Raw genomic sequence first — 12,742 nt, 5'->3', positions numbered from 1 at the left:
CAGTTCAGATCTCCATAAAATAAAATCACATATTAAAAGTGGGAGCTAAAGTTAGATAGTTCACATTTCGAAATTCCCAACAATCTCATTCCTTTATAGTTTATACCCTTTGTCAAAAAGGAATCTCTCGGATCCTTTATTTGGATTTTCTCTGCTATAATTTGCTTGACTTTTCCTTTCTGCATGCCACATTATTTCAATCCAAATGATGTAATGTTGACATATCACCTTTAGAAAAACCCAATTTCAATATAATTAAAAAAGAAAAAGATCTCCTAATTGAAACGTCAAACCTAAGCCTAACGTGGTTTCCTCTTCTTTTTTTATTCTTCCTTTCTCTACGAGTGCCCCCTACTCCCCCAAATTCTTCTTGCCTCTTCGATCCAAATTCCCCTTTTCTCATTAGAAACCAAGTGATGGTGGCTACAATGTGTTTTTATTTGTAATATTGGAGACTTTATATCTTTTTAATATTTTATTCTCTTTTGATCCTTTGTAGATACTTCATTGGATCCAAAGTTTTGTCACTTAAGAGTGGAGCTGATTGTTTCTTTTTTGGCGTTGATTTAAATTGGTAGGATGTTTATAGGGTTCGTGGTTTGAATAATGCAAAATCAAATTGTTTTAATAATAAGATATACAACATCGGTGAGGAATATTTGCAGGATTGGACAGTGCGTTCGTTTATACTCGGCCATTATTGAACAGCTAAATATTCAGCCTTCTCTCTACACCAAGTTTCTATGGACACTAGGGAAAGAGCCATAATATATGAGCGTCCAGTTTTGGTTAGAGACGTTAAGTTGGAGTCAAGTTAGAGTTTTTATTTTCCATTTTTTTTAGACAAGTATTTTCTGTTTTGGTAAAAATCACGAGGTGTCCCCACATCCGAAGGGTGGGATTAATCCCCGCGCGGGGTTCGGCTTGCCTCTGGCCACAAAGTATTTTCCATTTTCAATTAAGCATAAATTGGGTTTTTATTTTAAGGAGGATGTGTGTCCAGTTTAATTCCCTTAGATTAAACTTTAATGAGGTGACATGTGGAGAACGAAAGTCAAATAGATAACGGCAAAGAAAATCATAACAGAGGATCCAGATCCTCATCCACTAGTAACATGTCGTAATCAAACAAGAGTTAATAAAAATACATGTCAGTATCCTTCATTAAGATAAAAGATTCAAAATTGAACTATGGAGCCCGCCTAACTAAAGATAATACTAAGTTTTGGAAAACTTGTCACTTAAGCTTTCATTAGCTAAGCACGAAAAGGAAGAGATAAATAATTATTTGGAAAGTTGCACCACGTGTAGCGAATCATGCGAATTCCCTCTTTGTAAATAAATTCATTATTCCTCAGCCAAAATTTGTTATAAACTTTCAAGTTGATGATTTCAATAGGAAATAATATGTTCAGAGACTGATTCAAAGGAATCATAATACACTTTTTAATATATAGCAAGAAGCCCCATTCCAAAAAAGAAATAATTGTAACCAGAATAATTTGTTCATGTCAAAATTATGACAAGCGAACCAAACTCCTGGTCATGAATAATGTCTTCGTGCACTTAATATTTATTAATAAGTAAAGTGTTTATCAATTACTTAATTTGTAATGGTTACTTCAATTCAACATTTGAAAGTACTACAAATATAATTATATATTGAGTGATGAGGTTGGCATAAAACCTTTCCAGCAGCAGATAAAAATTGCTCAGCCCACCCGTGTAGCCGCTCACCAATTTTCTGACGCACAGATTCAAAAATCTGCTTTTTGGATGCACCAAAATCTGCTGCAAGGCCCAGATATTTGCCGAACCCATCCTTACATTGAATATGCATCCGCTCTGTGATGCGCCTGCGCAATCTCTTTGTGCATCGCTGATAAAAAAACAAAGAGCTTTTCTCAAAATTAATACTTTGGCCTGAGCCAACCGCATAAGCCTCCACAACCTCTAACAGACAAAGGGCCTCCTCTTCCCTCGCTGGACAGAATAAAACCGAGTCATCAGCAAAACATAAATGGGAGACCATTACACCCCTAGTGCGAAATTGTACACCATGCACCAGATTCCTAGCTTCCTGTCGTCGAATCAACGTCGTAAGGCCTTTGGCACATATGAGGAACAAAAAAGGGGATAAAGGGTCCCCTTGGCGCAAACCCCTACTTGGAATAACATACCCTAACAGTTCACCATTGATCAAGACACTGTAAGAAACTGTAGTAACGCATTCCATAATCCAACCTCGGAACCGGCTATCAATGTTGAGAATTAATACTAACTCACTGCCCTTAAAGATCTTGTTGTTGATGGACTTTGAACACATAACTCAATGATGGATGAGTCTTACACACACAAACAGAAAAAATAACCAAGCACAAATGACACAAGTGTTTATAGAGGTTCAGCAATTTGCCTACATCCTCTTTGGTGATCACCTTGAGAAATTTCACTAATGAAGATATGTTACAACTTTGGTTTACAAAGGAAACCCCCTTAGAACACTACCCTCACAATCTGTTTCTCTCACACCCTTGCTCAACACCTTGATACACTTAGAGAACTCTCTTGCTCTCCCCTTGGTTTTTCCTGAACTCACTAGTTTCCAGCTACTTGCTACACTAGTCTTCAACTTGCTTTCTCATCTTATTGATATCTTGCTTCAAACCCCATTACCTACACAGACCAATGGACATGAGATAAGGCATCATCTTGTCCTCCACGTTCCTTCTTTTAGTCACCACTTAGACTAAAGGTCAGATCAAGTAGGTAATAAATTCCACTCAGCCACCTCCCACTTAAACCAGAAAATGGAGAGGGAATTCTTTGAAGCAAGTCAACCAATTAGCAATAAGTGCTCTCCCAACTATCCAGCAGGTAGTCAACCTTCCTTTTAACTCAGAAGTGACCCATTAAGCCTCTGCAATCTTGTGGAAAGCGATAGCCCTCGAAAAAGTAGTTGAAGACACGTAGGAAACCAACACAGCTCGACTGGAGCGACCGGTTGCCCAGACCTGGCGATCGGTCGCTTTTTGGCCGAGTCTCCAGCGACCGGTCGCCAGAAGTTTTCGCTCCAGACTTCGAATCTGCTTTAGGATGACCGGTCGCCAATTCCCAACGACCAGTCGCTTTTAGGCAGATTCAAAATCTTCCTCCCAGTGCCAAAACAACCTTGTATCATTAGGTGAGCCATTTTTCCAACAATCAAACCCCAACTTCTCCATCATGGCCTCTAGAAAGACCCATTCCACTCTGTCGTATGCTTTAGCCATATCTAATTTCATAGCCATGTATTGTTGGTCCGATCCCTGAGCGGTTTTTAGGGTATGTAGTATCTCATGTACCACCAAAATATTATCAATAATTTGTCTCTCTGCAACAAAAGCCGATTGGTTCAGACTGACCACATGCGGAATCACCTTCTTTAACCGGTTGGTTAACACCTTAGATATTATTTTATACACCACATTACATAAAGAAATAGGCCGCCACTGCGTCATTCTTCTAGGATTCTCAACTTTCAGTATCAAAACAATGTGGGTATGGTTGAACTTCCGAAGCATCCTCCCATAATGGAAGAAGCTATTAACCATCTCAAGAATGTCCCCACCGATGGTGGCCCAAAACTTTTGATAAAAACTGCCAGTAAATCCATCCGGTCTAGGTGATTTAATAGGATTCACTTGCTTGACATCGGTCACCACTTCATCCGCCAAAATAGGCTTACTTAGCGAGATATTATCCTGGGGTGAAACAGTCGCATGTACACAATCGAGGATCTCATCAATACCAACTGGGTTACTGGAGAAAACAGATCCTGGAAATATGATTCTGCAATCCTCCTAATATCATATGCCTCCCCATGCCAGATGCCACCTTGATCCTCTAGCCCATGCAAACGATTTATTCTTCGGCGAGATCGATACAACTTTGGAGTAAAAAAAACTTTGTATTTTTATCCCCTTCTTGCAGCCATTGTACTCTGGACTTCAACTTCCAATATTGTTCCTCTTTCTGTAACTCAGTTTGAAGATCCTCTTCAAGTCGTCTAATCTTATTGCCCTCAAAAGCTGGACTCTGGAGAGCTTTGCATAACTCCTCCTTTAAGTTGTCAATGCAAACTTTAGAGCTATGCCACTCCTGTCGTGTAACATCCCGGTCCGAAAAAGAAATAAATAATTAAATTAAGAGGAAATAAATTAGAATGAGAAAATAAATTGAAATAAACAATAAAAATAAAATGATTTGAATTAATTAAGGGTTTTGAAAATAATAAATATTTACTTAATTTTAAAAAGGGGCAAAAATGTCATTTTAAGTCGGGAAGGAATTTGGGAATTTTGATTGTACCTGTGCGTAGAGCACGTCGAAACGAGTCCGTAGACACGTAGTGGGCTCAGATCGGAGTTATAATGAGGAAAGTACGATCTAAATACTCCGAGGGGTAAAATCGTAATTGAGGAAAATCAGATTTTAAAAATCTGATTCTCCTTCTCTCTCCCCTCTCACGATCTCTCCCTTCCTCTCTCTGCGAAACAGACCCCCCCCCCCCCCCCCCCTCCTTGTGATGGCAGCGACTTCTCTCCTCCACCGCCACCACTACACGCCGCCACTTGGGGCGGCGCCGGTCCCAAAAGGACCACCACCCTTCCCTCTTCCAGTTCCGGCCCATCGTCGACCCGATCCGCCGTCGTGGTCGCCGGAAACAGCCACGAAACTGGCGGTTTTGGATAGATTTTTCGTGAACTTTCGGCCGCTCGTTCTCCCACTTCCGGCCACCAAATCTTGCGATCCAGGTATGGATCTTGAACCTCTCAAACTGTTCTAGCTGCTGGTTGTGTTAGGTTTGGGAAATTTCTGCGTTATGGTAGTTAATTAAGCGATAGAAAAATCTGCCGGTTTCGACCTCCGTTTTCAGCCACTTCCGGCCACTTTTTGGCCATAGCCCAAGAACAAAAGTGACTCCAAATTAGGTGTTTTACCTAGGGTAGGAGTTTGGAGCCAAGATTCTAAGATTTTCCGGCGAAGCGATATCGCTTTAGACACCCACGCGCTGCCAGCGCGTGTGGCGGCGCGTGGGACTGTAGCAGAGGGAAATTATGTCCCAATGCGATCCCCTGGTCGTCACGAGCGCGTAGGATTTTACGGATCTCATTTTGGATACTGTATGAGTCTCGAACGGATATCGCCTATTACGCGTTATCCGGGTTCGACAGGTTTGGACCGTTGGATGGTCTTGAATTTATTATATGTTAACCTGGGCATCCTTAGGATTGTGTAGGATTCGACGGATCATGAAACGGAGTCCCGGATACTCCGGAAATGCCAACCCTTGGGCTAGGATTTCAGTAACCGTCCGATCGTGCGATCGTGCGATCGTGAGCGATCCGGCCATCCGATCTGGACCAAACTTGCAGGACGTGTGTTCGAAGCCTGGTAGGACACATAGGAACTTTTGGATCAGAGTTTGGAGGTCGTGGGCCCCGCGGGCCCGATTGACTAAGTTTGGACAGTTTGATTCTCGGTTGACCAAGAGTCTTTCGAGGTTGTTTTACCCTTCGAAAAGTATTAGGATAACCTTGCGAGAGAGTCTAGGGTCTCGGTTTTGAATATTAGTATTTAAGTGGATGTTTGTCTTCAGGAGTGTTTAGTTTTTCTTTATGGAATTCTTGGATATTATTTGATAATGGAAATTACGAAATGGATGAGTATGGGATACTCGATTTGTTGGGTTGTGAAAGTGAGTCTTGGGACTCGGTTATAATTATTGGAAATAAATGGCATGAGTTTGTGATGGAAGTATTATATATAAATGTGATGGTTTATCGAAATTCATTTTATATTTATTGGTTGAATTTATTATCTTTGTAAGTATTTGTGATATATGTGAGTTTTGACATATTCTAGTATTTGGAGTATATATACACAATACTCGAGAAAGTGCTATGTTTGTTGATTATGTGTGGGGTATTTGGGTTGTTGATTTGAGATGCTAGGAAGATTTGAGTTAGAATGTTAATTTGAATGCTATTAGCACTACCTTAGGTACCTCCCCGGTTATGGGTTTTAGTTTGAGATATATTTTGCCTAGGCCCGTCGGAGTTTGTCCAGGCCCTTCGGAGATTTATTTTGAGGTTTATTTTACCCAGGCCCGTCGGAGTTCGTCCAGGCCCTTCAGATGTCTTCTTAATACGATGCCTTGGGAAAAATTGGATTAAGGAAGGGAATATTATTTTTATAATATTTATATAAGGATTACGAACTCCACCATCATACGTACCTTCCCCTTGGATGATGATACTTGGAATCAGTGGATATGGACACTGGGATACATGGATATGGTTTGGATATGACGGAACCCGGGGCATACCTTAACGGGGTGTCGCTGTAGACCCTTAATTGTGTAGTCTGCGCGCGTAGGGCTGTTTTCTGGCGTACGGGTCTTGATTCTTCGTCCGTACGTGCTGGCTGAGAGTTAGTCCCCCAGTTGGACGGCTCGTCCCTAGCCACATAGTCCGTTTGAGGGCTGATAATTGTGAGCTAGTCAACAATCCCCTGTTGGATTGTATTCCCCAGTACATGATGTGCAACATCACATGTACCTCCCCTTGGATACTGATACATGGAAATTGTGGATATGGTCTGGATATGACGGAACCCGGGGCATACCTTAACGGGGTGTCGCTGTAGACCCTTAATTGGGTAGTCTGCGCCCGTAGGGCTGTTTTCAGGCGTACGGGTCTTGATTCTTCGTCCGTACGTGCTGGCTGAGAGTTAGTCCCCTAGTTGGACGGCTCGTCCCTAGCCACATGGGCGTTTGAGGCCGGATACTTGTGAGCTAGTCAACAATCCCCGGTTGGATTGTTTCCCCTGGTACATGATGATGGTGAGAGGTGGGTGTTATTATATTACATATGTGTATATGTGGTTTTGATTCTGGTTTGAGATTTGTGAGCTTGTACATGTATAAACGTATAAGCCCTGGATTTGGGCAGTGTTGTTTGGCACCATACGCCTTGGATAGGGTATGGTTGCGGGATTGAACTGTTATAAATGGAATAATTTGATAATGTGTCATTGTACATACGCCTTGGATAGGGTATGGTCGTGGGGTTTGAATTGATATAAAGAAAGATTGAGAATGTGTTCTTTGTATTTTTGTCGAAAATTGGAGTTGTGTTAAATCTGAAATGTATTGTTGGTTGTATTTCAAATAATTGTATATTATCGGAGTTGTGACTCTTCAGATGAGAACTACGTGTGGCTTGATCCCTTGTCCAAGGGTACGTAGGCAGCCTGGGGTCTCACCTAGGTGCAGCTGCGAAATTTTACTGGGTGTAAAAGGTTTGATTGATTTTGTGTATGTGATTGGTTTTTGGGTTATTGGATATGAATCCGATTTATTGAGATCATTAATTGTTTGGTCTATGCATTGTTCGACTTAAGAACTTTGCTGGTTTTGTTTCGAACCATTTGAAGGCCGGAGGCCGTTTATGTGAATTGCATGAGATTGTATTGTGCGTGCTGCCTGTTGGGATATTAAAATGTGAATTTTGTGCAGGTTGGAATTTGGGGAATGTTCAATTTACAGGGGAGACTCTGCCGAAATTTCGGCAGAAAGTCTCGGTTCTTGTAAGTGGGCCCGACATTGGTAAAATGTCGAAATTTTCGCAGGATTCGTCTCGAGTTCCGAGGAATTTGGGGCGGGTCCTGTCATGTCGTTTCCAATCCACAAGCCCTTTCCTAACCCATTTAAGCTTTTCAAACACCTGCATACCCTTGGACCCCTTGAATCCCCGACACTAGCGCTCCTTGACCACTGCCTGACATCGTTCCACCGCTCCCCGTCTTTGGTAAAAAATAAAGCGGCCTGCCCTACGTTGCAGTAAGACCGAGGTATGAATTACAAGCATAGCATGATCTGATCTAGGTACCACTTAATGAACCACTCTGGCGTCAGGGTGACTACGCAGCCAGCTGTCATTGGCGAAACCTCTGTCAAGACTAAATAGTTGTACTGACTGAGAAGGGTATTTTGTTTTTCGACATTACCTAGAAACCTTCAGGAGGGACGAACAATGGAGGCTCAGCTGATTGTGGATCTTTCAGCAATTCATTTGGAGATAATTCTAATTATTTTTGGGAAAAATTTCATTAGAAGCCAAAACTTGCATTCTTGTGGGTATTTATCAGATTTCTGTACATAAATAATGAAGTAATGATGTGAGATATATGAATGAACAACAATATATCATGAAGTTTACACATATAGTTTTACACTGTAACTTATAGGTTTAAAATGGAAATATAGGAAGCCTATGATGACAAGTTAGGTACATGGATAGATGAATCAGTATGCCCTGATAAGATATTTCCATCATTTGATTCCTTTTCCTTCACATCAATATTGTTCTCCACTGCTACGCTGTTCTGCATATCATTTGCATCCTGTAAACCTCCTATAGCTATCTCATGAGGAGTATCTATAGCATGTACTCTGGATGTTCTTCGCGTAAAAGGATGTGAAGTGAGATCTTTCTTGTCAAAATGCTTTGCCAATTCAACCAATTTAGACCAAAATGAGCTCTCAGAACTTATCATCGCCCTCAATGTAGGCCAATGTGAGCAGAGGAAGCTGTACATGTACATCAGAAGTGAAAACACGGAGACCGCACCTACAATGATGAAGAGTCCCCCAAAGCTGTACACATGAAGGCTTCGACCATCTGAAGAAATTTTGGCACTTTGATCATCATAGATGGTTTGGTCTCTAAAGCACTCGGACTCAATTGAATCCATCAATTTTTTATCTTGAGTGACTTTTAAGATTGCCGTTGACATGTAGGAGACTAGAGGTGACCCTTTCGGGAAGGCCTGATAACAAAGACAAAAAAAATAAAAAATAAAGAAAAGTTTAGCATATGGATGTATAAAATGGACCCATTGCTGCGTATATACTATGCGTTTTATGGATTAATTATGAAAAACAAGAAGACAATCAAAGAAAATTAAGAGGGAACTCACAAAGCCGAATCCGTCAGTTTTGTAGGTTGGTCCAACCATGATGTACTTGGAATAGTTCTTTGCCATGAACAGCTTAAGGTAAGGGATTTCGTCAATTATGGCAGCGACTCCACCATTGTTACTTCCTTTGGATAGTGCATCATTATACTGCTCAATAGTTTCGTAAGCCTTCAACATGGACTCCTTGAGCCCTAAATTTTCTATTAGAAACCCTTTAATAAATGAATTATTTTGATATCCTACATTATAACCATTCCTTTGGATCTCTCCTATATCAGTAAATAAAGGTTTCAATTTCTGCACTGTTAACATTGAGGCTAAGCTTGCAGCGTAACTCTGTGTCAGGATCAATACCACAAAAACCCATATAATCAACACTAAACGTGTCCAGTTGTTCACCACTTTCTCCCCTATAGAATTACAAAAGCAAAATTAATTAGTATATAAAATGCTTCACCAAGCATTTTCACATGTTCTAACGTATTTTTTTTCTGTTAGTCAGAACAGGTTTCTAATTTGTTATTCTGAAGAAAGAAACAAAACAAAACAAAAGGCTTTGATAAGGACAAGATAATTTACTTTGAGCAAAGACAAGAGTTGAAAAGGAGAACCAGAATATCATGCCAAGTTGTTGCTCTGGAGGACCTCTAAACTCAGTGTTTACTCGGTGTTCAAGAACCCATATCACACAACCTGTAAATATGAAGGCTGCCCCCGTTGTCAACCAAAGATCCAAGCTTAGGGGCTTCAAGAAAATCCAAATATTGTCTCTTTCATTATCTTCCGTCAAAACTACCATCGACACTCCAGATTCTGAATAAGGCAACGTAAAATCTACATACGATGAGCGATTAGCTACAATTGTTGTGTCTCCCACCACAGCATCATATGTCTGCATTTAAATCACCAATTGAAAAGTACATTAGAGAAGGAGATAGAGAGAACGAGAGGATGACCATTAATTTACCCTGTAAAATAAAACTTACCCCTGCTTTGATTTGCCAAAGAAGATTATCATATGTCCCATTGAATGGAAGGAAGTCATGGGGAAGGGGAAATGGTAGTTTATTCACTGCAGCAAAGAACACTAGAGCAGAGAATCCTGATATGTTATTGTTCTTTTCCACTTTTAGGAATTCATTAAAACCCTCTTTCACTGGAACTCCAATCCTCAGTTTCTTTGTTGCAGGCTGATCTGTAGTGTCCCCTGGCCAGATTGCCTGCTTGAGTTTCCTCTTTACATCTGTGTTTGCCGCTTCCCTGCTGTCAAACTTGAGCTGCCTTGACAGCCCTTTTTGTTGGTCAATCCAATATCCAATAATCCTTTCTTTATTGCCAATCACATTGAATATCTCAAAGGCTGAAGCTTCTAACTGTCCCTTGACTAGCTGAAAATTCCCACTTAAGCTTCGAAATTTTAAACGTAGGACTGTTTCAACAAGAGTTTTACCCATGGCACTGGTTCCCAAGGTTGCAAGATTCGTGCTAACATTTTGTTTCATAGAGCTAGATTTTTCTATTCCAACCTTCTCCACTGCCATTGCCAGTGCCCAAACCGTATCATATGCCCATAATCCAAAGAGATTGTGGTCTGCAGTCATCTTCTTTGGTTTTTTCCATCTTATCATGAAGTCTTCAAGATATTTTGTCATTGGTATATGTGGCCTTACTCCCAACACACCTTCCATTGAATCCATGGCTTCCGAACTCACAGGATCTAACAAAGTTGATAGCCCTTCTGTAACAATCCATGCATACCCTTCGATCATCATACCTATCTTCTTTGCTAGTATGAAGAATTTGGACCCAAGGGAGGCAGTCATATGCACCAGAAATATTCTTGTTGAAGTTGAGTTTAACCTGCCAAGCTCCCTTTGAATTTCCGCATCACTAGAAAATAGAGAAATGGCACTTCTGTTCGGAACTCGAGCACCAACATCCTGGAAAGCGTCTACCAGATACGGAATTAAACCATTGCCATAATCGGTGTCTTCATAGACGAGAACAACTTCCAGCCAGCCATAAGCTTCAATTATGGCAGCTATGGCTTTTACTTGAGCAGAGTCATCAAAGGCTGTCCGGATAAAAAATGGGCTATGAGATGGAGAAAGCGAGGGACTGGTGGCAGAGAAGGAAATGATGGGAACCTTAGTCTTTCTGCCAAGCTCTATCACAAACTTTGCTTCGGCTGACCTTTGAGGTCCAATGATGGCTTGCACGTTTTCTTTCTTTATCATGTGCCATGCTGCATTAATTCAACATATAATTGGTGAATAAATATTCAATTAATTAGCTAAGATCAAAAGGCTGCGTGTGTGTGTGTGTGTGGCCAAAAATAGATAGCTAAGAACACAGGTAGTGTTTGGCCAACCTTCGGATGCTGCAGTAACGATATCATCTGCTGAATCCCGGGTATGAAGATGAAGCTTTGTTTGATAATGATCGTGCTTATTATAAAAATCTAAGACTGCCGTGGTCATGCAGCTGTTTGCAATTGCTCCCACTGAGGAATTCAAATCGAGAACTACTCCTACTGGTATTTGTATCACTTCCTTCGCCATTGAAAGCGGGATATTCCCAAGCACGGCCAACGAAAGAATGAAGAAGAAAGGCTGAAGGTGCTTCTGGCTTTCCATTATTGTTAAGCCCCCTGGGTTTGTTTCATGCACTCTCACAGATTCCAATTACTTTGTTCTTTTCTTTTAGCTTTACGTTTGTAATTATGACCAGGGCTGACTGTGCGTTTTATAAACCATCTTTAGGCCCAGAATTTGGTTGGGGCCGGCATCAATCATCATAAAAAAAAATAAAAAATAAAAAACCATTTATATGTGACAAAGGATTTTGAAAAAAGAAAAAACATAGATGATAAAAGATTCTAAAATGAAAACAATTTCATTGATAAGGAGCCATTAGATGGTATTATGATAATTTAGTGCTCTCTGATAAATATAAAAATTGGTTAGAAGCGTTTTTTTTATTTTGGTAGCCGAACCCTCAACAAAATATCAAACACACTTTTATACGGTAAAAAAAACACTTTTACATGTGACAATCAAACAATAAACTGCTTCTTTGTAGAAGAGTTATTAGCATAAACGCTACGGACATACTCATAAATATTGATTCAATTTGCATCACTTGATAACTCGAGACAAGTCAATACCGGCCACCTAAATATGGACCATGCTTTTCAAGGAAGACAAAACACCCCTTTCCTTGAAACTGTACAGACAATATCACAATCTCTTTTATTTATCAAAAAGCCAGAAACATCACAATCTGTCATACCTTCATATCAGTTTATATATATGACTATCGACACCGAAAACCATCATAATCATCATTGATATAAAATAAGTTTATATATACGGAATTCATTCATCTAAATTAAATTGAGGATCTAACTTCCAAAGAAAATAAAATCAACCAAGGAAAGAAATGAATGTTTGGATGTGGCTTCAGATTACCTGATGTAAATGAATGTTTGGATGAACGACCACATTTCTTTATAGTTTATACCCTTTGTCAAAAGGAATCTCTCGGATCCTTCGCTTGGATTTTCTATGCTATAATTTACTTGACTTTTCCTCTCCACATGCCACATTATTTCAATTCAAATAATGTAAAGTTGGCACATCACCTTTAGAAAAACCCAATTTCAATATAATTAAAAAAGAAAAAGATTTCCTAATTGAAACGTCAAACCTAAGCCTAA

General features: G+C 40.1%; 1 protein-coding gene across 1 annotated transcript; it reads right to left on the bottom strand.

Moving 5' to 3' along the window:
* Nucleotides 1-8,242: 8,242 nt before the first annotated feature.
* LOC110757688 (glutamate receptor 2.9-like) lies at nucleotides 8,243-11,737 on the bottom strand. Its single transcript, XM_088253997.1, has 5 exons — nucleotides 11,396-11,737; nucleotides 10,011-11,269; nucleotides 9,604-9,916; nucleotides 9,025-9,434; nucleotides 8,243-8,874 (listed from the first exon to the last, which is right to left on the bottom strand). The coding sequence occupies exons 1-5, from the start codon at nucleotides 11,658-11,660 to the stop codon at nucleotides 8,317-8,319; spliced, it is 2,805 nt and encodes a 934-aa protein (XP_088110123.1). The 5' UTR covers nucleotides 11,661-11,737; the 3' UTR covers nucleotides 8,243-8,316.
* Nucleotides 11,738-12,742: the final 1,005 nt, after the last annotated feature.

This window comes from Prunus avium, chromosome 1, assembly GCF_965620075.1.
Source record: "Prunus avium chromosome 1, drPruAviu1.hap1.1, whole genome shotgun sequence".
NCBI classification, from domain to species: domain Eukaryota; kingdom Viridiplantae; phylum Streptophyta; class Magnoliopsida; order Rosales; family Rosaceae; genus Prunus; species Prunus avium.
The sequence above is the reverse complement of the archived record's forward strand: the minus strand, read 5'-3'. Positions and strand labels throughout refer to the sequence as shown.

What these genes read in the sequence shown, in the direction of transcription:
- LOC110757688 (XM_088253997.1), bottom strand. Translation starts at nt 11,660, where the DNA reads ATGGAAAGCCAGAAGCACCTTCAGCCTTTCTTCTTCATTCTTTCGTTG. An exon ending in TTTGGCAAATCAAAGCAGGG is followed by an intron (nt 9,917 to 10,010) that starts GTAAGTTTTATT and finishes ATTTAAATGCAG; the next exon opens with ACATATGATGCTGTGGTGGG. An exon ending in AACTCTTGTCTTTGCTCAAA is followed by an intron (nt 9,435 to 9,603) that starts GTAAATTATCTT and finishes GTAATTCTATAG; the next exon opens with GGGAGAAAGTGGTGAACAAC.